The 26,299-nt window shown below is 40.7% G+C and overlaps 3 protein-coding genes across 3 annotated transcripts in view; 2 read left to right on the top strand and 1 right to left on the bottom strand.

Annotated features, from left to right (window-relative positions):
* Positions 1-4,370: 4,370 nt before the first annotated feature.
* Positions 4,371-7,640, bottom strand: rhov (ras homolog family member V). Its single transcript, XM_037685361.1, has 3 exons — positions 7,309-7,640; positions 7,146-7,204; positions 4,371-5,271 (listed from the first exon to the last, which is right to left on the bottom strand). The coding sequence occupies exons 1-3, from the start codon at positions 7,511-7,513 to the stop codon at positions 4,825-4,827; spliced, it is 711 nt and encodes a 236-aa protein (XP_037541289.1). The 5' UTR covers positions 7,514-7,640; the 3' UTR covers positions 4,371-4,824.
* A 1,014-nt stretch (positions 7,641-8,654) lies between these two features.
* Positions 8,655-14,827, top strand: vps18 (VPS18 core subunit of CORVET and HOPS complexes). The gene is made up of 9 exons (XM_037685359.1): positions 8,655-9,071; positions 9,183-9,324; positions 9,494-9,585; positions 10,291-10,541; positions 10,634-10,987; positions 11,085-12,347; positions 13,789-13,998; positions 14,114-14,350; positions 14,471-14,827. The coding sequence occupies exons 1-9, from the start codon at positions 8,969-8,971 to the stop codon at positions 14,765-14,767; spliced, it is 2,949 nt and encodes a 982-aa protein (XP_037541287.1). The 5' UTR covers positions 8,655-8,968; the 3' UTR covers positions 14,768-14,827.
* A 3,224-nt stretch (positions 14,828-18,051) lies between these two features.
* ino80 (INO80 complex ATPase subunit) overlaps positions 18,052-26,299 on the top strand; it is a 52,244-nt gene continuing 43,996 nt past the window's right edge. The window contains exons 1-13 of the mRNA XM_037685788.1: positions 18,052-18,223; positions 18,464-18,627; positions 18,742-18,809; positions 18,976-19,122; positions 19,218-19,338; positions 19,410-19,615; positions 19,716-19,769; positions 20,054-20,257; positions 21,309-21,513; positions 22,296-22,363; positions 22,439-22,660; positions 24,614-24,694; positions 25,021-25,116. Of these exons, the coding sequence (XP_037541716.1) occupies positions 18,072-18,223; positions 18,464-18,627; positions 18,742-18,809; positions 18,976-19,122; positions 19,218-19,338; positions 19,410-19,615; positions 19,716-19,769; positions 20,054-20,257; positions 21,309-21,513; positions 22,296-22,363; positions 22,439-22,660; positions 24,614-24,694; positions 25,021-25,116 (1,788 nt within the window). The 5' untranslated portion in view covers positions 18,052-18,071. The remainder of the gene's footprint in view (positions 18,224-18,463; positions 18,628-18,741; positions 18,810-18,975; positions 19,123-19,217; positions 19,339-19,409; positions 19,616-19,715; positions 19,770-20,053; positions 20,258-21,308; positions 21,514-22,295; positions 22,364-22,438; positions 22,661-24,613; positions 24,695-25,020; positions 25,117-26,299) is intronic.

Raw genomic sequence — 26,299 nt, 5'->3', positions numbered from 1 at the left:
GTGCCAAGTTTTCCCCAGAGCATAACTGTTCAACTGCCAATTTGGATGGCCAAGGAGCAGAGAGGGAGTAACGAGCCAATCGGCTTTGTCCTGAGCCAGGTAGACCTGTTGGTGCACCTGCTGATTCCCAGGCCTTCTTGCCAGTTTAAGCTACAGTGAAACCCAGAGTGATACTGGCCCCGTGCCAGAGGAAGAGTTGGGTGACTACATCTGACACAATCGCTAAAAGCAGGGGATCCTGGGAAGAGAAGCAACCTTCGGTTTAGAGATGAGAAAAAAAAAAAAAAAAACAAGGTGACTAATATGAGAAGAAAGGAAAAAGGAGGAGGAACCGTTCATTAAACTCATGAGAACCTGAAACCTGGACCTGAAGGATTGCTCAATGAGTATATTATGACTGCACGGTGTGTAAGCGTGCATCACATGGGAGAGTTTACCTCCCGACTTTTGGAGCATCATTGCTTATATTATCAGCTGAAGTGAAGACATTTACAATTAATCTGTGCTTTATGTCTTGGTGTCTGAACAGGAAGTTATATAAAGCGACACTTCAGCTCTTTCAAAGTGGGTTCAGTGGAAAGGTAATGAGCAGTTAGTATCTTACCTGTTGCTGTAGCGGTTTAAACAACAGATTCTAGCAGAGCAGAAGGCTCAGGACCCGCTAACAACAGTTTTGAGGGAAACAGCTGCATTTCTGTCATGTCAGCTGTTTGTCTACAGTTGTTTCCTCTGACATCGAAACGTTTTGAATTCAGGTCTCAGGGTGGGGGATCACCCTGTTGAATGTGTGGGAGCGGCACAACCTCATCATTGGTCTGAATGAATGTTCGTGTATTCACCACTTTAACTTGAGGCTCCATTTTGGCTTTGGTTTTGCTCAGACGAGCCATTAGCTCATCAGTCTGGTCAGAATGAAACTCAGTTTCTCCAATCTGAGGATATTCAATCAGCTATCTAAGACAGTAAGGATGCTAATCATTCATAACCTCGTCACAGAACTTCCTTTCAAAAGGTCTAAATATGTGAAACAGAAGTCGTAATGTAACATTAAAGTGTTTTTCTTTAAAAAAATCCCACAACCTGTTTTGATTTGAAATCATGTATTTAACTCAGTCTGGCTATAACCACTGACCCAGACATGTCAACTAATTTTTAACAAGGGCTGCATTCAAAGACTTCTGGTATAAAAAGACATTTTAGATGCACCTTTGTTCGTTTTTTCCTTCATTGGAACACAGTTTTTATGAGGAAAGCAAATAATGCTCTTGATAATTGGTGAACTATAGGAACATGGCTGTCTTCATGGGTACACAAACATTCAGAAGATTTAAAAGTTTTGTTAATTTAGCAAGGATATTCAAAGGAAAAACTGAGTTAAGCTTCAAAATACTTTTTTATAACAAGAATTAGTTATAGGATATTTCAATTCTGTTTTAGATTTTTTAATATAATTTAGTATATACATTTTTTTTAAACTTTGTATTTATTTTTTCAACACGTTAGACCTATTTTGTACGTTTTTGTCCATCTGTCATAAAGACTGCACATAGAAATTAGCCAGTGGCTAAATCCATTGCAAACGTTATTTATGTATTTATTTATTTATTTATTTATTTATTTATTTATTTATTTATTTATTTATTTATTTATTTACTTACTTACTTATTTATTTATTTATTTATTTATTTATTTTCATTTTAACATACCATGTACATTGTTCTGATTTGATAATTCAATCCAATTTAATTCAGTTTACTTATATAGTCCAAATCACAGCATAAGTTGTTTCAGGGCACTGTAAATAAATAAACAATAAAGTAAACTGAAAGTCAATTGTTTGTAAAACTAATTTGATATATTTGACCAATTTGGAGCAACATAATGAGACGTTCACACAACAGTTATAAACGGCGATAGCTAACACAACATAACACACAGATAGCTATGCATTAGCGTGTGTTTAGCCGTAATGTTTTTATTAATATTTTACTTTAGTTTAGATTACATGCCATTGCGTAATAAAAAGTGTTAGCTAACATAATATAGCTGAGAAAACATTAAGTTAAACAACATTAGCTAACATAACATAGCTAACACAGAGATATAGCCTAAGCTATGTATTGAGATATAGTTGAAAGTTATTTTCATTGTAATTTAGTTAGTTTAGATATTAAGTTACAAACAGTGTTAGCTAACGTAACATAGCTAGCACACAAAGATAATCTGTACTGACATACATGGTTAGCGTGTTCTCTTGGTGTATGTGTGGGTTTTTCTTCAGAAACATCAACATGAACAATAATGGATGGATGCATAGGCATCACATATATCCCTTCAAATTTAAAAATAAAATATTCATTTGGACCATTTGCCCCCCCCCCCCCACACACACACACACACACATTTATCATGAGTTCACCCATCGCTGTTTCTATTTCTTCATGAACGAATCCATTCCACTTGATTAATAGGAGATACTCAAACCGCTGAAAATCCACTCCAGGATTTCCTGGTTGCTTACAACAACTAATCACACCTCATGCATTTCCCTGAGGTCACTTGGCTTGGCAGGGCGCTCATCTCTGTGCGATTTTTTGTTGATGGGGCGGGGGGAGGAGGGGGGAGACACATCTGTGTTGCACGCTAGCTTAGCTCTACATTAGTGCCAGTAGTTGTGGGGTGCTCTATTCACACAAGGAGAGCTGTTGGTCAGGCTACTTCTTGCGCTGTGCTCTCTAAAAAAAAAAGTTATTGAATCAAGTGTTTTCTTATGTTGTTAAACGCAGATGTTTACCCGGTTAAAATATTAAAATACACCAGAATGCAGGAAATGGCATCTACTTTATTCAAAATTTTATGGGGGAAGAGACCCCAGACTCCACCTCCACCACGTGTTTCCTGCCACATAACAAATACTTCTGACGCCAATGGACGGATGGATGGGCATGAATTTGGAAATTATTTCTTTCCATATTTTTTTAATTTAATTTAAAAGTAGAGAACAGTGTGCGAACGTTTAACGCAGCTTGCACATCAATAAAGAACAGCCTACAGCAATTGTGCCAAAGTTAACCAAAATACTTGTTTTCATTTTGTTACCCTTGTGTTGGTGTTACAAAGTCACCCTAAAATCATCACAGTAAGCATTACGTTAATGTTACGACTCTATTTTTAGCATTATGGTTCATTTCAGTCTGACCAGAACAACATGTCCAATCATGATTTTTAAAAGCAGCAGCATTTGCTATATAAATATACGGAACTGTTTAACAAATTTAACAGCCTGTCACTGCCAAGTGTCTCTCCAACTGATCTGATGTAGCATCCTGCCATACTTTATGTTTTCATCAGTAACTGGATTGATTCACTGCAAGTTACATAAATTAGGATTTATAAACATCTATGTATGTATTATTAACGCCTTACTGACAGCTTCATATTCATGCTCCACAGCACTGACTGCTCCCTAAGAGCCAGACTAGTTGGTTGTTGGTGTACATAGGTAAGGTTATGAACTATTACTGTCTTACCTGTTGCAGATAACTCTTTGAACAAACTCAAACATAATTTAATTAGTTGAAGCAAGTGCCTAATCTTTTTATTTTGTTGAGTTTTTGTCAACAGAACATTTAATTCAGCATTCTTCAGCTACTATTATCAGATGTGATAGTAAACTGCCGTGTCTAGGCAAGTCGTCCTAAAAACAAACACAGAGACGTACTTTTTAAAATTAACAACAATATTTTAATTACATCACTCTGCCTCGTAAAGAAAGTACACCAAATTTAAACCAGAACATGGTTGTTGAGATTAGTGTTGTTAAAAAAAAAAAGTAGCAGAATACAGTTTCCAGAGAAAAATGTTGAAGTTTTATCTGTTAACGCACCTGTTATAATAAACAGAAACATGAAATTACTTCCACAAGAAGCATAGTAAAGCTCACACACTTTCATGTGTCACATATAACACTGGAGTGCAAAACTTGAAGGGTTTTAAAGTTACATTCATGCAGCGGCTGTGCTCGTTGGTTAACAAAGAGAATAAGAAAGGCAGGATGCTGATAGAGGTGGGAAGAGGAGACTCCTGTAGTTTTTGTTCTCACAGATGTAGATTGTTTCAAGTGAGAAACAAAAAGCTAAAAGTTTCTACGCCCTACAGCTTTTCAACTCTAACCAAAGGACTTTGTAAACCAGAGAATTCTCTTTCTGATCTGGAGTCAAAAATAAAAGCTCGAGCTTGATCAGATTTGTCAGCTGACTCGCTTTGAGACAAGAAAAAGCCCAACCAAACCAGCCGGGGAAGCTTTCACAGGCAGATAAAAGAATGCAGCACTCCTTGACCTACTGAGACACGAGCGAGAAGCTGCTGCTTATAAATAGGTACAGGGAAAAGCGAAAACAACACCTGTTTGCACGGACACACAGTCCTTTCTGTTGCCTCCTGGCCTTTAAAACTGCAACCACTGTTTACGACGGCTGCAGTCCGGGACAAAGCACAACATGCAAATTCACTGTTTTTACATATTGGCTACTGCAAACCATGCAGTCATGTCCCTTTGAAGCCTCAACTCATTGCATTTTTGTTTCCTGGTGGTGAAAACACGAGACAGCGTGTGCAAATTCTGTCTTCCTGTTCACCTGGAACAATCTGCATACGCATCAGAGAGGGTTTGAATCCTGCTTCAGAGCAGGATCCTCTTCCGCATGTTTTTCCCCTCTCCATATTTGACATTTAAGACCAAAGCGTGTCCCAGATTTGAGATGTGATGACAGTGAACGCAACGCTTCTAAATAAATAAATAATTTGTCCATCGACGGAAGCAGTTCAGATGAAGCAGAAGAACTTCTTCCAGCTGCACCTTGAGAAAGCCTTCGTGCGCCTGTCTGAAAACCTCCTCTTCTTGCTCTTGCGCGCTTTGTTCTTGATGGCGGCGAAGATGGCTGCGTCAAACGCCTCCTTCAAGTTCTTCTGAGTGAGCGACGAGCACTCGATGTAGTCCGCGGCCCTGATCTTGTCTGCCATGGCCCGAGCTCGAGAGCTCTGGACCGGCTTGACGTTGCTTCTGTCCAGGTTGATGAGGACGTTCACGTCCAGCAGCAGGTCCGACTGAGTCCCAACCAGAATGATGGGCGAGGACGGGTTGTGGGCTCGGATCTCAGGAACCCACTTGGTTGTGATGTTGCGGAACGAAGTAGGGTCGACCACGCTGAAGCACAGGAGGAACACATCTGTGTGGGTGTAGGACAGCGCTCTGAACTCATCGAACTCTTCCTGTGTGGAGAAGAAAACCAGAAGATGTTAGTTTCAATCGAACTCTTCATGATCGAGGATGAAGAGTGAGGAAATCATCAAACAATAAAGCTGTGGTTCCAGTAGGTTCAAGGATTTTTATTGTCATTCGCATCACATGTGATACGTGAGGTGGGACAAAACTGTGTACTCAAGGTCCCAGTTACATCCAAAAATAGCAACAATATAAAGTATTAAAGAAACAGTAAATAAGGATCTAAGATATGCATGTCACAATTGGCTAGTGCTGGTGAACCCAGTGGTGCAGGCAAGCAGGCGAGGACTCAAAAATGTGTAAAATAAGGAATTTATTAACAGAACAAAAGAGCTGGCATGGCAGCGAAACAAAACATAGAATGAACAGGGGGTACTCACAATACAGACAGGTCATCACCAGTGAACAGCTAAACAATGCCAGGACAAGGACTAACACAGAGACACAGGCTTATATGAAGGAAACACCAATTAGACTAAGTGATGACACCTGTGAGTAATCACAGATGCCAGAGAAGGAGAAAGGATGCAAGACATGAACACGACACAAGATGGGGCTAGATACTAGAGAAACCCAAACCCAATAAAGAGAAACAGAGGATCAGGGTGAAAACAGACATGAACACGACAACAGGGACAAAACCACAACTCCTACAATACATGAAGATATAAGCTAAATGAACGCTAAATGCTAAGCTAAAAGATCCCAGATATACACCAAACAAACGCTAAAAGGTCTAAAATATACGCTAAATATAATGTAAAATAGTACGATATATTAAACAACAGCCCGAACATGAGTCTGTAGTGAGCAGATTGGTATGAATGGGTTCTGACAAACAAGATATCTGTTTTAGAGCAACCTCAGTTTAGAGAAACGGTGTTTAATTTTGATTTTGACAAGCTGACAGCTAGTTCAGAAGCTGCCAATTTAGCTTCATATGCTTATATACCACCAGGTTCATTGGCAGGCCCAAGTAGGTGCAGCAGCAGGTAGCTGTAGCACGTACGATGGGGGAACTTCCAACAGGAAGCTCAAAAGACTTCTGCCAGAATAATCGCTCGAGGGAAAATTCACAATGACGTGAAGCTGTACTAAATAGCATTTGCGGGAAACATTTTGTTTCACTGTTTGTGAGTTAAATTACATTTAATTGCAAGAAGGTCCAAACATTTCCCATCTTAAAAAACACAAACAAAAATATATGGTAAGCATAAAGACAAAAAAAAAAAGATTTACAGCACACAGCCTGGTATGATTAACCCTAATTCACTAATAAGATGAATATCTGTTATCAGATGGTCTTGACTAAATGTGCGGGCCAGCAGATGGAATATGCTGCTTATACTTCGTCCTTCTCCATTTAAAACACTGGATTGTTAAAATAGTTTTTTTGTGTGTGTGTATGTTATTATTTGAAATACTATATTAGACTGTACACTATACACATTTGTCCATTTCTTTTCAACTTAAAAGGTCAAAATAAACTTATCAGATCTACTGTTAGTGATTGGTGTTGTTTTAAAACAGCAACAATCTACAGTGGTCTTCAGCCTGCTGTAAGATCATCATCCTGGTACAAATTAAACTTCATTTTTCCAAACTGAGGTTTTTCAAGCTCCATCAATAACCAGTAAGATATTGATTGTTCGTAACCTTTCCACAGAACCCTGCTTCCAAAGGTCTAAACAATTGATTTAATGTTCTGGAAGAACTCCTGCTGTTGGATCATTTACTGGATATGGGGGAGTGTCAGTTTAAATGTTGTTTGGGGTACAGACAAAGATTCAACTTTAAAAAAACAGCACCTTTGTGATGTGTGTCTACATAATTTATAATGATGAAAATAAACAAATAGTACCTGTCCAGCAGTGTCCACCAGCTGAACTTTGACTGGAGATCCTTCAACTTGGACCTGACCTGTTGGAAATCAGGAACATTCATCTGTCAGTTTCATCTTATGTCATCCACAACTCTAAAAGCTGTTATTAAATAAATAAAGTTTTTTTATTTGTCTCACTCACCTGAGAAGACATCAAATCCAGTCTGCTGGTATTCCGCTGGGTATCCGTTGGAGATGTAGCTGACTAACATGCTGGTCTTCCCGACCTCTCCGTCCCCCACCAGCATGCAGCTGATCACATCTGGATCCAGCTCGTCCTCCCTGGTAAGCCCGCAAGCTGAAGGGACTCGGGACTCGTGGTAAAAGTAATCCATGTGAGGTGGCATGTCGAGCAGGGAGTCAAGAACCTCTCTCCCTCCTGCTTTCCTCTCTCCCCCCCTGACAGTCAAGAGTGTGATCCAGAGATTGCGAGCTCGTGTGTCTGCCTCTCACATTGCTGCTCTGACTGTCTGAAGGATCAGGGACATGAGAGAGAGAGAGACAGGATCCTTCTGCTCAGACAGGTTGTGATTTACATGAACCCGCCCACTGAAACTGAAAGCAGATGATTAACTGAGCTCTCTGAAAACAATCTCAAGTCACAGTTGAGGGAAAGAAAACAGATGAGCTTCATTTGTATAACAACTTTACTTATGCTTTGGCTTGGAGGAGTCAGAATAAAGGAGTTTTCTGCAACGAGCCCATACCATGATAGTGCTTCCACCATGCTTTACTGCTGATCATAAACAGGGATTGTTCTGCATTGATCTTGACCTGTTTATTCCACACTGATAGTTTAAAAAAAAAAAAAGGTTTTGAACCCTTTGCTCTCTATTTTTTCCCTGATGATGAGTCAAGGGAAGAACCAGGTGCACCTTCTTAGAGAGCATCATCGTTCATCTGGTTTAGACACTTTCTTTTCTTTTCTTGCTTTTTTGTAACTCACTCTGTTTTTCTCACATATTTTAAGAACAAACTGCAAACTTTGCAAATCTTTTCCACATTTTCAGCTGACAGCTTTCCAGGATTGTATATATATATATATATATATATATTCCGTTTTCCTCCAGTAAAACTTTATTTTTTGGTGTTTCGAAAGATTCAGTTAGAAAAGGAGATAATTGTATAAATATTTTTTCCCAAGTTTGTAATGAAGTTGCTAAAATGTCTTAGGTAAGAAACAGTGACAGTCATGACAAGTAAACAGAACTGTAGTTAATTCCTTAGCTTTAGACTAAAAACAACAAGTAATTGTTTGAACAAATCAACTCGTGTCATATCTGGATGGTGTTTTGAAAGACTCATAGAAAGTCTGGTGAATTATTGCTCAACATATTTTAAAGGCTACAAGAAAATAGAGGCTAGATTTAAAGTAATTAAAAGACATTAAAGTGCATCGTTGAAAAACCAATAGTGGATAAAACGCGCCCCCTGGTGGTAAGATGTACAAACTGCCAAAGAGATCACGTGATCCCGTGCATCACCTGACTGTGAGGGTTCACTTTGTTTAGAGTAGTCGGAAGCAGAAGTGAACCCTCTTTTAGCACGAATTAATGCTATTTCTCACATTCCCTTGCTTAAATTTCGGTGTTTAGGCTCATGTTGATCATAATTCATCTCAGCGTATGCGCATGCGTAGAAAGCGTAGAGTCGGTTAGTGAGATTTAAACGCAAGGAGGTTGTGCTAGCTCGTTAGCCGCTAGCAGTTTTTGGGGATATATCGTTTCCTCGCCAGGCATTTCATGCGGCTTTTATGATTGAGTTTGCTGCTTTATATTAAGTAAGTGGATGCACGTCTAATCATGGCTTCAATTCTCGATGAGTATGAGGACTCCCAAAACAACAGGCAAACTTCCCAGCAGCACAGCCGCCTATCCCCTGCTAACATCGGGCTAACACATTCAGGTAACTCTTCCTGTTTGCGTTTGCTGCAATAATAACTGCATAACTGTGTTATAATATTGTCAAAACGTCCTGTTTACTGACACAGACGTGTTATTTTTCCCCTCACCCAAGGCTTTGTGAACGTGAGGCTCGAGGAAGAGAAACCAATATTCAACAAACAGAGGATCGATTTCACCCCACCTGAGAGGATAAACCATTTGGCTGTCTGCAGCAACCAGCTGTGCATGAGTCTGGGAAAGGACACTTTGTTGAGGTAAATAAATGTCATCAAACACACTGTTAATCATTGTTACTGGGGTTAGCAATGATTTGATTGGATTACTACAAATTAAGACCTGTTCTCTTGTTTGTTCTGAGGAGTTTTGGGATAGTTGTTATTGCCATACAGTGTGCTGATAGTTTTTAATCTTTGTTATTTACAGAATTGATTTGGCCAAACCAGATCAACCGAACCAGGTTGAATTAGGGAGGAAAGATGACAGTAAAGTCCACAGACTGTTCTTGGATCCTACAGGTGACAACAGCAACAAACCTCTTTCAGTTTTTGTCCGTATTATGCAAAACAACAAGTAGACGATGCATTGCTAATGATTTATTAGTATTTCTGTGAGTCTGATCAATGTCTGGTGATACCGTTTGTGCCCAAGTCTGTGTGTCTTTGTTTGTCTGCCGTGTTAGTAAAACAGCTCATGAACGAGTAGATGGATTTCAAAGAAACTCTGGGGAGAGTAGTCACTGGATTTGGATCAGTAACTGATTAGCTTTTGAAGTCAACCGGATTCAAGATGGCTTCCTCAGCTAATTGATTTTAGAAACGCATCAATCAAACTTTATTTATAGAGCCCTTTCCAGCAGCCAAAAGGTGCACAAAGTGCTGCACAATACAGAAGTTGAAAACAAACAATTAAGAATAAAAAAATCAGCCATGACTCATTGGAAATTTCTGTATGAAACTCTTAGAAAGTAAAACGTTTGATCTACAGCGCATTGACTTTCGGAGTTGATGCAATTCAAGATGGCCATCACCTTAGCGCAAACAGTAATTGCTCTTACTCAGTGAGTTTTATTTATATTACAATTTTAGCTTAGCCTCAAACTTTCCATCTCCTCACACAACATTTTTGCATCTGTTTTTTGTATGTTCCTGTCATAGTGTCATGGTTATCCCTCGTTTAAAGTAAACAACGGCTTTGTCCTCCTCCATGTTTTCCTGCCGCAGGCTCCCATCTGCTGATCAGCCTGAGCACCAGTGAGTGTATGTACCTCAACAGGAACACACAGAAGGTGCGCAGTCTGTCCCGGTGGAGGGGCCACCTCATCGAGAGCGTGGGCTGGAACAAGCTGCTGGGCAATGAGGCCAGCACAGGACCCATCCTGGTGGGCACCAGTCAGGGCATCATCTTTGAGGCTGAGATCTCGGCGAACGAGGGCAGCCTGTTCAACACTAACCCGGACCAGTACTTCAGACAGGTCCGACACAAGAATATACAATTCATACTACACATATTAATCTATTCTTTTTACATGCAACTAAATAAAAATGTTTTATTTTCCTGTGGTAGATCCATTCCCTGGAAGAAGATGGCAAGCCCGCACCCATCTGCTGCTTGGAGGTTGAGCGCGGCCCGGAAAACAAGTACTTCATCATCGCCACCACCCGTAAACGCCTGTTCCAGTTTGTGGGTAAGCTGGCCGAAGGGTCGGAGCAGCAAGGCTTTAGCTCCATCTTCAATCAGAACCAGGACCTGCTTCCCAGCTTTCAGGAGTTCCCAGCCAACATGGGGTACAGCGAGATCACGTTCTACACGGCCAAACTTCGCAACGTCCCAAAAGCGTTTGCGTGGATGATGGGTAACGGAGTTCTCTACGGCCAGCTGGACTACGTCAGGCCTGATTCACTCCTGAGTGACGTTCAGGTAAATATCTGTTTGTGCAAGACTCTTCGCTACATTCCTCGCTGTTGTTTTCCGCTTCACATTTATGAAATCTGTTCTTTTGGCTGAATCCGAACAGGTTTGGGAGTACACTCCTGACATCGACATTAGTCACAGCAGACCCATCTCCATTGTGCTGACCCAGTTCCACTTCCTGCTCCTCCTCCCTGACCGAGTCAAGGCCATCTGCACTCTGAACGGGCAGGTGGTGTACGAAGACATGTTCCCAGATAAATTTGGCGCCTTAAAGAGGATGATCAAAGATCCCGTGGGTGGGTTGGTGTGGATCTACACGGAGCGGGCAGTTTTCCGCTACCACATCCAGCGTGAATCCAGAGACGTGTGGCAGATGTACATGAGCATGAATAAATTTGATCTGGCCAAGGAGTACTGTCGTGACCGGCCTGAGTGCATGGACATGGTGCTGGCCAAGGAGGCCGAGTACTGCTTCCAGAACAAACGGTACCTGGAGAGCGCCAAGTGCTACGCGCTAACGCAGAATTACTTTGAAGAGATTGCGCTTAAGTTCATCGAAGCCAAACAAGAGGAGGCCTTGAAGGAGTTCTTGCTGAGGAAGCTAAATAACCTGAAGCCGAGTGAGAAAACGCAGATCACTTTGCTGGTCACCTGGCTGGTCGAACTTTACCTGAACCACCTCGGGCAGCTGGAGAGCGACGGCAACAGCGTCATCTTCCAGGAGACCCGCGACGAGTTCCGCGATTTCCTGAGCAACTCCAAACACAAGGAGTGCCTGTTCAACAACCGCAGCACCATGTACGACCTGCTGGCCAGCCACGGCAACGTGGACGACATGGTTTACTTCTCCGTGGTCATGCGCGACTACGAGCGAGTGATTTCCCACCACTGCCAGAACGACAACTTCAGCGCGGCGCTGGACGTGCTCGCCAAGCACTGCGACGAAAAGCTTTTTTACAAGTTCTCGCCTGTGCTCATGCAGAATATACCTAAACGCGTGGTGGATGCGTGGATTCACATGGGCAAGAGGCTGGACCCCAAGAAACTGATCCCAGCTCTGATGAACTACAGCCAGATGGGCAGCACACAGCAGATCAATGAAACCATCCGCTACATGGAGTTCTGTGTGTACGAGCTGAAAGTGACGGAGGAGGCCATCCATAACTACCTGCTGTCTCTTTATGCAAAGTACAGACCAGACTCTCTGCTGTTGTATCTGGATCAGGCAGGCACGCACCCCTCGGAGATCTACTATGACCTGAAGTACGCCCTCAGGCTGTGTGCAGAGCATGGCTACCTCCAGGCGTGTGTGCTGGTGTACCGAATAATGGAGCTGTACGAGGAGGCGGTGGATCTGGCTTTACAAGTGGGTTCTATCTGTGGGTTATAAGGGAATGTTGCTTATTCCAAACACTGTTTGAATGTTTGACAGGAAAACTTGTTCGTGCATTTGCCACGTCTATACTGGACTATTGCAATGGTTTGTTATCTGGGTGTCCAAAAACTTCTTTAAAATGTCTTTAGTTAATCCAAAATGCTGCTGCCACAGTCTTAACTGGAGTTAGTAGTTAGGCCTGTCGCGATAAACAATAAGTCAATTAATTGCATGATAAATGAAAATTATCAACGTCATTTTCATTTATTGGCTTTGTCGTTTCTTCCTGTCTCTCTTTCTACTGAAGACACTGGATGACAAAAGGCTCAACTCCGGTGCTCTTCACGGACCCTTTCTCTTTAAAATCCATTTTAAACATCCCAAATTGCATTTTTGGATCGTTAAAAGCAGCTAAGCTGAGAAGCTAAGCTACGAACAACGCTAACAGGCCGACCTCAGGAATAAACCTCGGTCTGGTCAAAGCTCCGAAATTTGCGGTAGAAACTCGTGCCTTTGTGTAAAAAGTTGTTTTTCTTTGCAAAAAGAAGCAGAGAATTTGTTTACTGATTTTTCTATTAAAAGCAAATCACCGAGCGTCCGTCGTGTCAGCCCATGTCACGTCAAGAGCCCTCCCTCCCATTTTTCTTAAAGAGACACGCTGCTCAACTATCCAGAGATAGTTTTGGAAACTCTAGGGACCGCGAGTAAGCCTGCAGTCTGAGAGCTAAGTTCTCTGTTAGGAAAATATGGAACAGTAATATCTGTAATATAAGATGGAGCTAGGTTGTTGAGAACTTTGTAGGTTAGTAGTAAGATTTTGAATTCTGTTCTGGATTTGACGGGGAGTTTCCAAAAGCAGAATGGGAGGAAGATCTTTCAGTTCTCAGGCTCCTCTCTTGTGGAACCAACTTCCAGTTTCTGTCCATGGAGCTGACGCATTGTCCAGTTTGAAGACTGGGATTAAGACTTTCCTTTTTGATAAATCCTATAGTTAGGGTTGACTTGTTATGCTGCTATAGGCTTAGACTACTGGAGAACAAATTGACCTCATTTCCTTAAATGAATTGTTAAAATTGAATAGTTTTCATTTGATACTATTTCTTTCTTAACATGTGAATCTTGACCTGCCATTGTGTATCTGTTCCTCTCAAACCCAGCCAGTCAAAGCAGGTGTCCGCTTGTCCTGAGCCTGGTTCTGCTAAAAGTTTCTTCCTCATGAGGGAGTTTTTCTTTTCCACTGTCGCCTTCATGCTCGCTCAAGATGAGAGTTTTGTAATTGAGTTAAATTCAAAGCGGTCTGCTCCTCAGATAAATAATGTTAAATTATTATTTTTATATATAAATATTTCTATTCAGTGCCCTGAGATGATTTCTGTTGTGACTTGGCGCTATATAAATAAACTGAATTGAACGAATGTTTTGCTGTCCGTAGGTGGACGTAGACTTGGCCAAGAAATGCGCCGACCTGCCAGAAGATGACGAAGAGTTGAGAAAGAAGCTTTGGCTGAAGATCGCCAGGCACGTGGTGCAGGAGGAGAAGGACGTGAAGAAAGCCATGAACTGTCTGTCGAGCTGCAACCTGCTCAAGATTGAAGACATCCTGCCTTTCTTTCCAGACTTTGTCACCATTGACCACTTTAAGGTATGGATTAAGGGACTTTTTCTAAAGCATTTATTAAAAAATATTGACTAAAATAACAATCTATTTCCGTTAATTCCAAATATAGTATATTTAAATGTCTTTTGTGCATGTTCAGGAGGCCATTTGTGGTTCCCTGGAGGAGTACAACAAGCACATTGACGATCTGAAGCAGGAAATGGAGGAGGCCACGGAGAGCGCTAAACGCATCAGAGAAGACATCCAGGAAATGAGGAACAAGTACGGGGTTGTGGATTCCCAAGAAAAGTGTGCTGCTTGTGACTTCCCATTACTCAACCGACCCTTTTATTTGTTTCTGTGCGGTCACGTGTTTCACTATGACTGCCTGTTCCAGGTAAGTAAGACGTCCAAACTGGATTTTTCAGTCATCGCATCAGGAAAAAAAAGTAGTGAATAGTCAGAAGTCACTCCCGTTTAATATTTTTCTTATTGTTACTTTTTAAAAACTTCATAGGAAGTGACTTCTCATTTGTCAGCCTTCAAGCAAAGTCGCCTGGAAGAGCTCCAGAAAAAGCTGGCCGCCACATCGCAGTCTTCCAAATCACGCCACCATCAAGCACCAAAGGAAGAAGGAGACACTTCCAGCCTGGGGAAGGGCACTGCAGGCACAAGCCGCGAGCAGATAATATCAGACATCGATGACATCGTTGCGTCCGAGTGCGTGTACTGCGGCGAACTGATGATCAAATCCATCGACAAGCCTTTCATCGATCCACAGAAATTTGAGCAAGAGAAATCCAGCTGGCTGTGAATAAATACTCTTCTACTTTCAGTGTGAAAATGAAGCATAGCGTGTTTATATCTGAGAAAAGGACCTCTATGGTTGGACTAAGCCATTTAGTGGAAACAGCCAATGACCGGATCAGTTGTTGGTTAGTGCCTATTGCTGAAAATGTGAGCCACTGCTCTACAGAAACCTGCTTATGTTGCTGTCATTGTTTAAAGTTGATGGAACAAACTTTGCACTTGATCAGTGCACATGTACTAACTATGAACTGTGGTCTAAGACGATGACTAATAAGTCCAGGACTGTTTATTGCATACATGTGCCTGAATGTGTCAATACTGTAAATGTATCTGCACTATGCCCATTTTATCTGTTAATTGCATTAGCATATGTACTTGTTGGCTCATAACACTCATGTATGTCTGCCGGTTCAGTTAAGTCTGTACTTATTTAATGGAAAAAAGGCAAACTTGTTTTATATTAAAGACATTTTGCAAGTGACGTGTAAGACAATAAAACTTGTTTTGGTGGAAAGTTTTTGTTTGAAATGTCATAAATATTCAAAACTGAATTAAGATTTCATGTGTAAAAATAAATTTATGTATGACAATTTTCTCCCAGGAGACGGATTCTTGAAAAAGAATATGAAAAAGCAGAATAACTATGACTTGGTCTATAATTAAGATGAAATATCTCCCTTAATGGTAATGTTTAACAGTTATGAATAGTTGTACATTTGAACAAATCTATTCATTTGAGTAGGTGTATACTTTGGCATTTTTAATTTTAGATCAGAAATTGAAATAAAGTTACTGCAAACTTTATTGCAGCCACGCTCAAAACGGAGTTCCCATGTTATGACGTAACACGTAGCTCGGTAATCTTCGCAGAATCCAGACGCTACTAATCGACATCGGAAAATTATCGATGCGTTCACACTATATGTACACATACGGCTCCAAATGTTTACGTTGTGTTAGTAATCTAACTTTTATTAGCGTAAAAATATTAATGTGATTTTTTTTGTCTCCGTATTTCCCTCAGAGACACTGAAGGACACGCGTCCCTCTCTCTACAGTTGATTAAAATGGCTGCTCCTTGCTGTAACCTCGCCATGGCGTCGTGTCTCTGCTGTCTCAGTAACAGAAAGTGGCCGCCTTTCTGCTGCTGCTGCCGACTCAAAGCTCACAGACTCGTCTGGTGCCTCAAACCGCCATTTTGGAGTCAGAGAACCGAGAGTCGGCAGCAGCGACGAGAGGGACTGAAAGGGGGACACGGGGCTGAGGTGAGAGACTCCACGATGGTTGTTATGGCGAAGGAGCAATGGGGAAGATGGCCGGGAAGGGAGAAAGAATTAAAAGACGGGGATCATACGTTCGCAAGGCTTCCGAGCTCTTGCCCGCTTCTAAGCTACGAGAGGCGCTTGCGGAGGGCCTCAGTGTCGCTGCGTGGCGACTGACAGGGAACTAATAAATTGTAATTTAATGGATATTTCTTAATATATTGTTTATTCAAGGAGGTGGTGGCCTTAAAGAGACAGAGGCGGTTCGAATGCTTCAAATTTACGGCGAAACGACGTCTCGGTCCAAGCGCCTTGGTACCTGCTAAGCTAACTAGCTAGCTCTTATAATAACCACAATTTAAGAAAGTTTGTTTTCATAATTAAAGATGGCTTTTTGGGGAACCCATCAATAACCTGTTATAGTAGATTTGTTTGACCAGCTGTCGATGTATGTGTGCACCAAACACCTTGACCCTTTTCTACCACCAGGCCGGCTAACGGGGTTAGCATGCTAGCTTGTAGGCTAAAGTACACGAAGGTAAAGTAGGAAGTCCTTAACTCGCTAATTATAAATTACCAAATAAATTAAATGGTATTAAAGCACTGAGTTCCCCCCTTTATTTCTAAAATTAGCATAATTTAATTATTTTGATACTTTCTACCAAAATCAGCATGTTGATGAGTTTTTCCCCTTTTCTAAAATTAGCATACTGGAATTATTTTGATACTTTTTTAATTTATTTTATTTTTATACCAAAAAATTAGCATGTTGATATCCTGCCACAAATAACTCCGGGAACACACACACACACACACACACACACACACACACACACATATATATATATATATATATATATATATATATATATATATATATATAATTACTACTGCAACAAGCTGAGTGTCATTAACATATAAAACCCCAATTCTTCTCAGTTCAAATTAAAAAAAGTGATTTTCCCTGCTGATTTCTTTAATGTGTGCAACCTAAAATCATTAGTTTTACATGAAAAGGGCCCAATGTTTCTGGAATTCAGGCATCAACATGTCTGATTTTGAATAGTTACTACTGTATCAAAATGGTCAAACTTTTATTATTAACACAATAAACATCACCAGTAGTAGAGGTCAAATTATGTCAGAATCACCTGGTAAGATTTCCACAAGCTGAACACACAAAGTGATCCAAACTAAATGACCAGAACCTCTTGGATCAATTTGTTTCTAAAGCAATGTCCTCACTATGCAAAATGTAGTGGTGCAGTTTTGCTGCTTCCTTTTTCTGAAAATTTGAAAGCTATAAATAAAAGGAAACACACGAGAAGACTAACTCGAACTCAGAAGTGTTTTGATGCAAAGTCGAGTCATTCCACATTAGAAGTCTAGAAGTCAGAGACATGCCAGGTGCAGTTTTTTCCAATTTTGGGCCACATGAACATCAAAACCCAAAGTTTTACAGCAGAACATTCGTCAAAGCATCATACTGGTTACTCATGTTCTGGGTCTTGTCATCTATGTGAATTTTATATTGGCACATCTCAACCTAAACAGTATCAGACCACATACACCCCTCAAATGAAGCAGCAGGAAGAATAATGCTCAGTAAAACAGTGAGAAAATGGTTGAATAAATCAAGTTTATGCTCCAAATCCTTGTCCACTCAAGCACCTATGGGACGTTTTGGATAAATACATTTAAAACTCCACAACTTTCAGGATTTGGAGTTGATGCCTCGACACGTCAGGGTTTTTGTGGAGGCTGAAGTGTCACCTAGTCGATGTTTATGTCAAATGATGTATATTAGAAAGTGACGCACTTTATTCTTTCATAGGCTCGTTCAGCTTCGAGACGTCGTTCATTTAGGAATGAGGAGTGATGGCCTCCCTCACTGAAAAGGTAATTGTGTCCTGCTGAATGTTCTTGGTAGAATTTAGATCCCATTTAATCAGCATCACTGTTGTTCCATTGTTACAACATTGGCTCGCCTATGTCTTTCTCTTTAGTAAAAGGTCCTGCACGTCTGGGCAGTGGAGTCTGGGCCACATGGCATCAGGGCATGACGGGCTGCAGGAAGTTGGGCCATCAGGTGCATCTGGCCTGGCTAAACCTGTCTATCTACAGCGCCTGGAAAGATCCCTGAAGTTGGACAGCTTTCTGCGCCAAACCGCCGCCCTGTTTAACAGAGACGTAACCAGGTAGAGAAAAACAGGGGAGTGTGGAGATGCACTTGAAATTGCATATATTTAAAAATAAAGACGTGTACGTTAGTGTTCTACAGTAACTGTTGTTAATTGCTCCATAGTTAATGAACGCACGGGTCATCCCCCTTTGCACAGTCTGTTTCTAGTTTAGGTCTGACTTTTACTGTAGACACGAAGAGTGGATGCGTGGGATCCTAAAGGGTGAACTCATAGCCGCATCACTTTCTGTTGTAGTGACGACAGCGACGACAGCGATGACAGCGACGGTGCACTGGGGTCAGGGCTGTCCCTGGAGCCCTCCACCCAACACGCAGCTGTGACGGTGAAGAATGAGCCCTGTGAGCCAGAGGACGGGCTGTTAGATGGGAAACCCCTAAACGGAGTTCTGCAGGGTAAAGGTTGGTCAAGCTTTACAAACCCTTCTGTTTGCGTTGCTCTCTTTATTACTGCGTTTATTATCGAATCATGCTCTTTATTGTATATAATCCGATGTGTTTGTTTAACTTCAACAGAACAAAAGACAGATAAAATGAGCCTCTATAATTTTTCCAAGCTGAAAAAGAACAGGAAGTGGCTCAAGGTATTTACACGGACAAATTCTTTCTTCCTTCTACATTTTAGGCACAAAAACAATATATTAACAGGTTATGACCCTTCCTTGCAGCCCTGCTCTACCCTTCCTCTACCCCGTTGTTTTGTCTCGTTTCGTACCTTCACTCAGCCTGCTCTTCTTCTGCCTCCTGCAGAACATCCTGTTGAGCGACGACACCACGGACTCCGACACGGACTCGGACGATTCCAGCCTCAGTTTGTCTCGGGAGGAGCTGCACAACATGCTGAGGCTCCACCGTTTCACCCGGCAGCAACAGAGCAAGTTTTACTCCGACCGAGAGGTACAGAGCTGCTTGTATTTTAAACATTACCCATTATTATATATAAAAAAATACAATGTTTATATGCTATGTGTGTTTTTTTTTTTTTTACACAGCTTTATCAGTATCAGCACTACAGCACGGGGCTCCTGTCAACTCATGACCCTTTCTATGAGCAACAGCGTCACCTGCTGGGGCCAAAGAAGAAGAAAATTAAAGAGGAGAAGAAGCTCAAAGGTAAGAGGATATTCATTTTTAATCACGTCTGGGCAGAAAACAGAACTAAAAAATATATATATTTTTTATAGCTAAACTGAGGAAAGTGAAGAGGAAGAAGAAAAGAGGAGAGGGAGAATTTCTGGATGAAGACCGTCCTTACGTGAACAGGATCTTTGCCAAGTTTTCCCATGATGCTCCGCTGCCCATGGTGAAGAAAAAGCATCTCACCGTTGAGCAGCTGAACGCACGGCGGCGTAAAGTGTGGCTCACTGTGGCTAAAAAGGACATTCCCAAGGTCAGACTTTGGAAAAAAGGAACGCAATCTATTGCATAATGTAGACTTTCCTGTTTTTTTTTTTGCAGATGAATAAGATTTATTAATTTAATTTTTACAGTCTTTCAAGCAGAAGACCTCTGCTAAGAACTTGGTATTGACAAATGCTAAAAAGGTAAGCAAAATGTTCACGACTATACGGCAACATCAACTTTTACCAGCATTTTAAAGAACATATTTATTGATTTTTCTTAAATAGTTTTTGATTTTGGTTGATTTGTTGATATCATATTCTATTTTTTTTTTTTTATTGCCTGCTTTTGAAAGCAAGCGTAAATATTTTCCCCCGTGTCTGCGTTTGTGCACGTGTTTGTTTGTTTGTTTGTTTGGTGATATGCCTTCGACGAAGGCCAGGCCTAGTAAGAAGACTGAGTGTAACTGCTGGTTTCTTGTCTCCAGCTGGCTCACCAGTGCATGCGAGAGGTCCGGCGTGCAGCCATCCAGGCTCAGAAGAACTGCAAGGAGACGCTGCCCCGCGCCCGGCGCCTCACCAAAGAGATGATGCTCTACTGGAAGAAATACGACAAAGTGGAAAAAGAGCATCGAAAGCGAGCGGAGAAAGAAGCTCTGGAGCAACGCAAACTTGACGAGGAAATGAGAGAGGTTGGTGTCAGCGAGGTTGTCCACGGAGTCGTCACACGTGGAAAAACACAATTACCGTATTTTTCGGACTATAAGGTGCACTTAAAATCCTTTTAATTTTCTCAAAAATGACAGTGAGCCTTATAATCCAGTGCGCCTTATGTTTTACTTCTGGTTGTGCTTACTTATGTGGTTATTGTGAATGAGTTGAATAAAGTTAGACTTATCTGACTGTTTTGTTTCGCTTAATGCATTTTATAATCCGGTGCGCCTTATAGTCCGAAAAATATGGTAGTTAGGCCTGTCGTAGTAAACAATAAATCAATTAATCGCACGATGAATGAAAATTATCAACCTCATTTTCATTTATCGGCTTTGTCGTTTCTTCGTGTCTCCCTCTTTCTACTGAAGACACTGGATGACCAAAAGCTCAATTCCGGTGCTCTTCCCTTTCTCTTTAAAATCCATTTTAACGATCCAAAATCGTATTTTTGGATCGTTAAAAGCAGCTAGGCTGAGAAGCTAAGCTATGATCTAAGCTAATAGTCGACCTCGGGGGGGGGGGGGGGGGGGACTTCCGTCTTGTCAAAGCACCAAAATTCACAGTTGAAACCCGTGCTTTCGTGTAAAAAGTTTTTCTCTGCAAAAAGAAGCTGAGAACTTGTTTTACTGATTTTTTTATTAAAAGCTTTGTGTGAAAAATGCTATGCCAAACAGCTCAAACCACACAGAGCGTCCGCCATTTTGAGAACCAAATAAAAAAGAGAGACAGCCCATGTGACATCAAGGGGCCTCCCTTCAATTTTTCTTAGAGTCACGCTGCTCGCTCCTTCACTATCCATCCTTCGGTTCAAACAGTCTTATACTGCCATCCGGTGGTCAAAAGGTACTACACGCAAAACAAATTAACCACATTTCTTCTTAAATTTGACAATAATTACTAATTCTTGTCAAATTTCAAACAATATTATCGTTTATCACAATAATTTCTGAGACAATTAATCGCCCAGTAAAATTTGTTATCGTGACGGGCCTAACGGTAATAATACTTTTCCTATTTTGTTCCTCACAGGCCAAGCGTCAGCAGCGCAAACTGAATTTTCTCATCACCCAGACGGAGCTCTATGCTCATTTCATGAGTGGAAAAGCCAGCATGGCGGGTCCAGGAGGAGACGCAGCTCAGGAGGAAATTCTGAAAAAGCTCGAGGACAATTCAGCCCAGAGACAAATAGACGTTGGAGGAGGAATAATGGTGAACATGGGGCAGGAGGACTACGGTACGAACACTGTTCCTAACAGCATCGCAGGTTAAGTCAGTGTTCCAGAAGAGTCTGTCACGTTGTGAACCTACTTTTTCATAAAATCATGGTAAACCACCTGAAAATAAAAAAAAACGTTGGCCATTTTTCAAGATGGCCGTTGTTTCAGTTTTGACAAACTGCTTTTTCCTTGTTAAATCTGAAGGGCAAACTGAGTGTTACAGCAGATGCAAATATCACATGCACACAGCTTTGTGCCAACGTGACGAGTTGAGCGTATTAGTTACGTGCGTCACTGTTAAAATTTCTGTGGTTTGCTTCGTATATCCATCCAAATCCATGAAATATTTCAAGCGACAACACTGTTTACACATCATAAGACATTAAAATCCTTCATTTATGGTATTAATATACTTGTTATATATGTATATGTTATATATATATATATATGTTTTTAATTTATTGACTTTTTTAAACTCCAATATTGAATTTAGCATGCCTAAAAAAACAACATTTTGTTGCAAAAATTGGGATATTTGAATGATTCACTGTCAATTCAGGTTGAAAACAAAAGACCTCTAAAGGTGGCCTTCTTGAAAAATGGTGACTATTGTTTTTCCTCATATATTTATTTTTTATTTTTTGAAGAGAGATCCATCCTTAGTTTTTAGATGTTTCAATAATCTCCAGCAATATAAACCCGTAAATTCCTTAAGAATCCAAGTGTCTTACTCTTTTGTGTTTTGGCAATATATATATATATATATTTAAATTACCACAACCATTCTGTTTGATTATAGACAGTGAATACTACAAAACGCAGGCGCTGAGGAATGCCAGAGATGCTTATCAGATTCATCAGGAGAGAGTAAGCTCAAAAACGCATTCATTCTATACAGACATCTCCCAGTTCTGCACATGAACTGTGATTTATTCTTCACAGACAAGAATGTTTGACGAGGAGGCTAAAGACAGTCGCAGCGCCTCTCTGCACGTGGCGTGGGGCTCCTCCTCGGGGCTCGGCTCCGGCTTTGGGGAAAGCTACAGCCTTTCAAACCCATCCATCCAAGCGGGAGACGACATTCCTCAGCCCACCATTTTCAGCGGAAAACTGAAGGGTTACCAACTCAAAGGCATGAACTGGCTGGCCAACCTCTATGAGCAGGTACTGTCTGAGAGAGCACACCTAACTGGTCGGCTGCGAAGGCAGACGTTTCTGCCTTTGTGTTTAAAATGCATAAGAATGATTTTCTGGAAAATGTTGGAAACTCAGTCAGTTTAACAATCAAGCTAAATTTGAAGTGATAGTAGCTGAGACTGATGCGCAACACATTTTCTGAGGGATCTTAGTCTAAAGCAGTGACATGAAAGATGGTGGGCGATTCGCATTTATCACCTTCTTTATTCTTGTTTCTGTAAAATAAAAAAAGAAAGACAAGAAGAAGAAGAAGAAGCAGGAACTTCACTTTATTAAATGTAACTAAAGAAATTGCATTTCCTGTGAAAATGCAGTGCAAATGCTTATTGCTGAAGAACTTGCTGAAAAACAGCTGACATTAGCTAAAAACATGCGGACATAGCTGAAATGGAAGAACGAGCCCAAGTTAGCAAAAGAAAGCAGAAAGAACACATATTTGATGAATTGGGTTTAAATAAGCAGAAATTAGCACAAAAATTATGAAATTAGCTAAAAAAAAAAAAAGGGCTGAAACAAGCAAAAAATAGCTGAAAAGTAGTTGAAAATGCAGAAAGAAGCTTAAAGTATCAGAAGGAAGTGGAAGGAGCTGATATAAGCTCAAAAAATGTGGAATTAACTGGTAAAGCTAAGTTTAGCACAGAAGCAGCTAAAAAGTAGCTGAAATAACAGAAAAAACTGAAACTATCAGAAAAACGCTCAAGGAGCATAACAAGCTGAACTTAGCAGAAAGGAGTTAATTAGGCTGAAAGTAGCAGAAATTACCACGTAAAACTTGAATTTATCTGAAAAACGGCTGAAATTAGCTAAAAAATGCTAACAACTTAGCTGAAAAGGTAGAACAAGCTTAAATTAGCAGAAGAAAACAAAAAGAACACGTTTGCCCAATTAGGCTGAAAGAAACAGAAATGAGCACACAAAGTGGAAATTATCTGAAAAAAGCTGAAATTTGCTAAAAACAGCTGAAAAGTACCAGTAGCTAAAAAAAAGCAGAAAGAAGCTTGAATCACCAAAAGAAAGTGGAGAGAGCACAATCTTGCTGAATTAAGCTGAAAGGAGCATAACAAGCTGAAATTTGCAGAAAGAAGTTAGAAGAACAAAATGTTGTAGTTAGCAGAAGAAATCCGAAAGGATCACAAAACAGCTGAAATTAGCTGAAAATAGCTACAAAAATGTTTAAATTAGCAGAAGGAAGCTGAACTAGAGCACAATGTGAAAGGAGCAGTAAAAGGTTGTAAACAGATCTAAAGATGTGCAGGATGTAAAATGAGCTCAATTCATTTTCTATGAGGGGAAAAAAGGGCAAAAAAGGCTAAATATTTCAAAAAGCTAAAGTTGAACCAATACCAAAAGTCATAGCAGGATTGTCCAGGAAGAGCTGAACGTTTTGATATGATTTGTTGAAATAGCTTGAAAACTGTGGCGCTGAAAAAATGTACAGAAGAAAAAAGGATCACAACAGAGTGAACGTTTCATGAACATTCACACAATTAACTTCGCCTGCAGGAACCAGTGGATGAAGCAGCGCTCCGTGGGAGAGAAACCTTTCTGATTAGTTGAACATTTGCAGCTTTTTACGTCCACCTTTTTTATTTATTTGACCTGAGTTTATTTCCATTACAGCCTTTCATCCTTCCTAACTTCAGGTTGTACAAGAGCAAAAACTGCAAACACCACATTCATTCATTTAATCAGGAAATTACATTCTCCAGGTTTGTGTTTTGCTACGACGACGACATTGTTTCTGGAAACATTAGGTTAGGTCAGTAAGAACATAATATAATATGGTGTTATCAACGTCTTTTAAAACAACCTCAGCTTTGCTGTTTTCCCTGAGTGTTTTTTTTGCTCTTTATAAAATGGCTTTATTATAAACCCACGCGGTTTTATGTTCCCTCCTTTGTTTTCATCTCATGTCTTCAGGGAATCAATGGAATCTTGGCGGATGAGATGGGACTGGGAAAGACGGTTCAGAGTATCGCCCTGTTGGCCCACCTAGCAGAGGTGAGTGGGAGGACTTGGTCTTTAGTCCCTGCTATTGTTTTAGACTTGTGAACGTAACTATCAGGCAGCTTCTTTATGCACCTGCATCCTTTAAAGGGTTTGGCTGTGTGTGCCTTCTGCAGATTCTGAAACATTTTATTAGACGAGGTGTCCGTGAAATCTTCAAATGTTTGGGGAATCCGTGGAAATGTTAGCTTTTCAGTCTGCTGTCGCTGACAGAATGATGCATGCTGTGTTTCTTCTGGACTTCCTGTTACTGGGTGCTGTTAACGTACAAAGACCAACTGTTGCAGAGGACGATGATTCTCGTTTCTGTTCCTGCACAGAGAGACAACATCTGGGGTCCGTTCCTGATCATCTCCCCAGCGTCCACACTCAACAACTGGCATCAAGAGTTCAGCCGCTTTGTGCCCAAATTCAAGGTGAGGATCCAAAACACGACAGAGAGAATGTGAAACGTCTGCAAAATCACCCTTTAAGGATGTTTTTCTCCTTTTGTGCTATATTTGTCCTTAGATCTTGTGTTTGAACGTTCCTCAGATTTACCCCTGGGAATTTAGAAAGCATCTTTCTATCTAGGCCTGTCGCAATAAACAATAAATCAATTAGATGCATGATAAATTAAAATTATAGACCTCATTTTCATTTATCGGCTTTATCGTTTCTTCATGTCTCTCTCTTTCTACTGAAGACACTGGATGACAAAAAGCTCAACTCCAGTGCTCTTCACTGACCCCTCCCTTTCTCTTTTCTTTAAAATCTGTTTTAACTATCCAAAGTCACGTTTTTGGTTTGTTAAAAGCAGCTAAGCTGAGAAGCTAATCTACGAGCTAAGCTAACAGGCCGGCCTCGGGGGGGGGGAGGGGGGGGTGGGGGGGGGGGGGGGGTGGGGGGGGAGGGGAACCTCTGTCTTGTCTAAGCTCCAAAAATCACGGTTGAAACCCGTGCCTTCGTCTCAGAAGAAGTTGCTTTTCTCTGCAAAAAGAATCTGAGAACTTTTTTGTTGTTTTTTTAATTAAAAGCTTTGTGTTACAAATGCTATGCTAAAGATCCTGATGAATGCTCAATGCTATGCTATGCTATAGCTAGTTATACTAGCTATGCTAAAGAGCTCAAACCAAACCGACCGGCTGCCATTTTGAGAATCGAAAAACGGGAACAAGAGACCGCCCATGTAAGGGGCCTCCCTCCCATTTTTCTTAAAGAGTCACAATGCTCGCGCCCTCACTATCCATCCTTTGGTTCAAACCATTTTATACTGCCATCCAGTAAAAAATTAACCAACATTTCTTCATAAATTTGACAAGTACTAATTATTGTCAAATTTCAAACAATATTATCGTTTATCGCAATAATTTCTGAGACAATCGGCCAGCAAAATTTGTTATCGTGACATGCGTCTGTCTGTCTGTCTGTCTGTCTGTCTGTCTGTCTGTCTATCTATCTATCTATCTATCTATCTATCTATCTATCTATCTATCTATCTATCTATCTATCTATCTATCTATCTATCTATCTATCTATCTATCTATCTATCTATCTATCTATCTATCTATCTATCTATCTATCTATCTATCTATCTATCTATCTATCTATCTATCTATC

The sequence above is a fragment of the Nematolebias whitei genome, chromosome 12 (assembly GCF_014905685.2).
Source record: "Nematolebias whitei isolate Nwh7 chromosome 12, NemWhi1, whole genome shotgun sequence".
Lineage (NCBI taxonomy): Eukaryota > Metazoa > Chordata > Actinopteri > Cyprinodontiformes > Rivulidae > Nematolebias > Nematolebias whitei.
This window is presented reverse-complemented; position numbering and strand designations above follow the sequence as displayed.

Bases quoted from the DNA above. Each gene is read 5' to 3' on its own strand.
- rhov (XM_037685361.1), bottom strand. From the start codon at position 7,513: ATGCCACCTCACATGGATTACTTTTACCACGAGTCCCGAGTCCCTTCA. The intron at 7,205-7,308 runs GTGAGTGAGACA...GATTTCCAACAG, and splicing joins TGGATTTGATGTCTTCTCAG to GTCAGGTCCAAGTTGAAGGA. The intron at 5,272-7,145 runs GTACTATTTGTT...TTCTCCACACAG, and splicing joins TGGTGGACACTGCTGGACAG to GAAGAGTTCGATGAGTTCAG.
- vps18 (XM_037685359.1), top strand. From the start codon at position 8,969: ATGGCTTCAATTCTCGATGAGTATGAGGACTCCCAAAACAACAGGCAA. The intron at 9,586-10,290 runs GTGACAACAGCA...TTCCTGCCGCAG, and splicing joins ACTGTTCTTGGATCCTACAG to GCTCCCATCTGCTGATCAGC. The intron at 12,348-13,788 runs GTGGGTTCTATC...TGCTGTCCGTAG, and splicing joins CGGTGGATCTGGCTTTACAA to GTGGACGTAGACTTGGCCAA.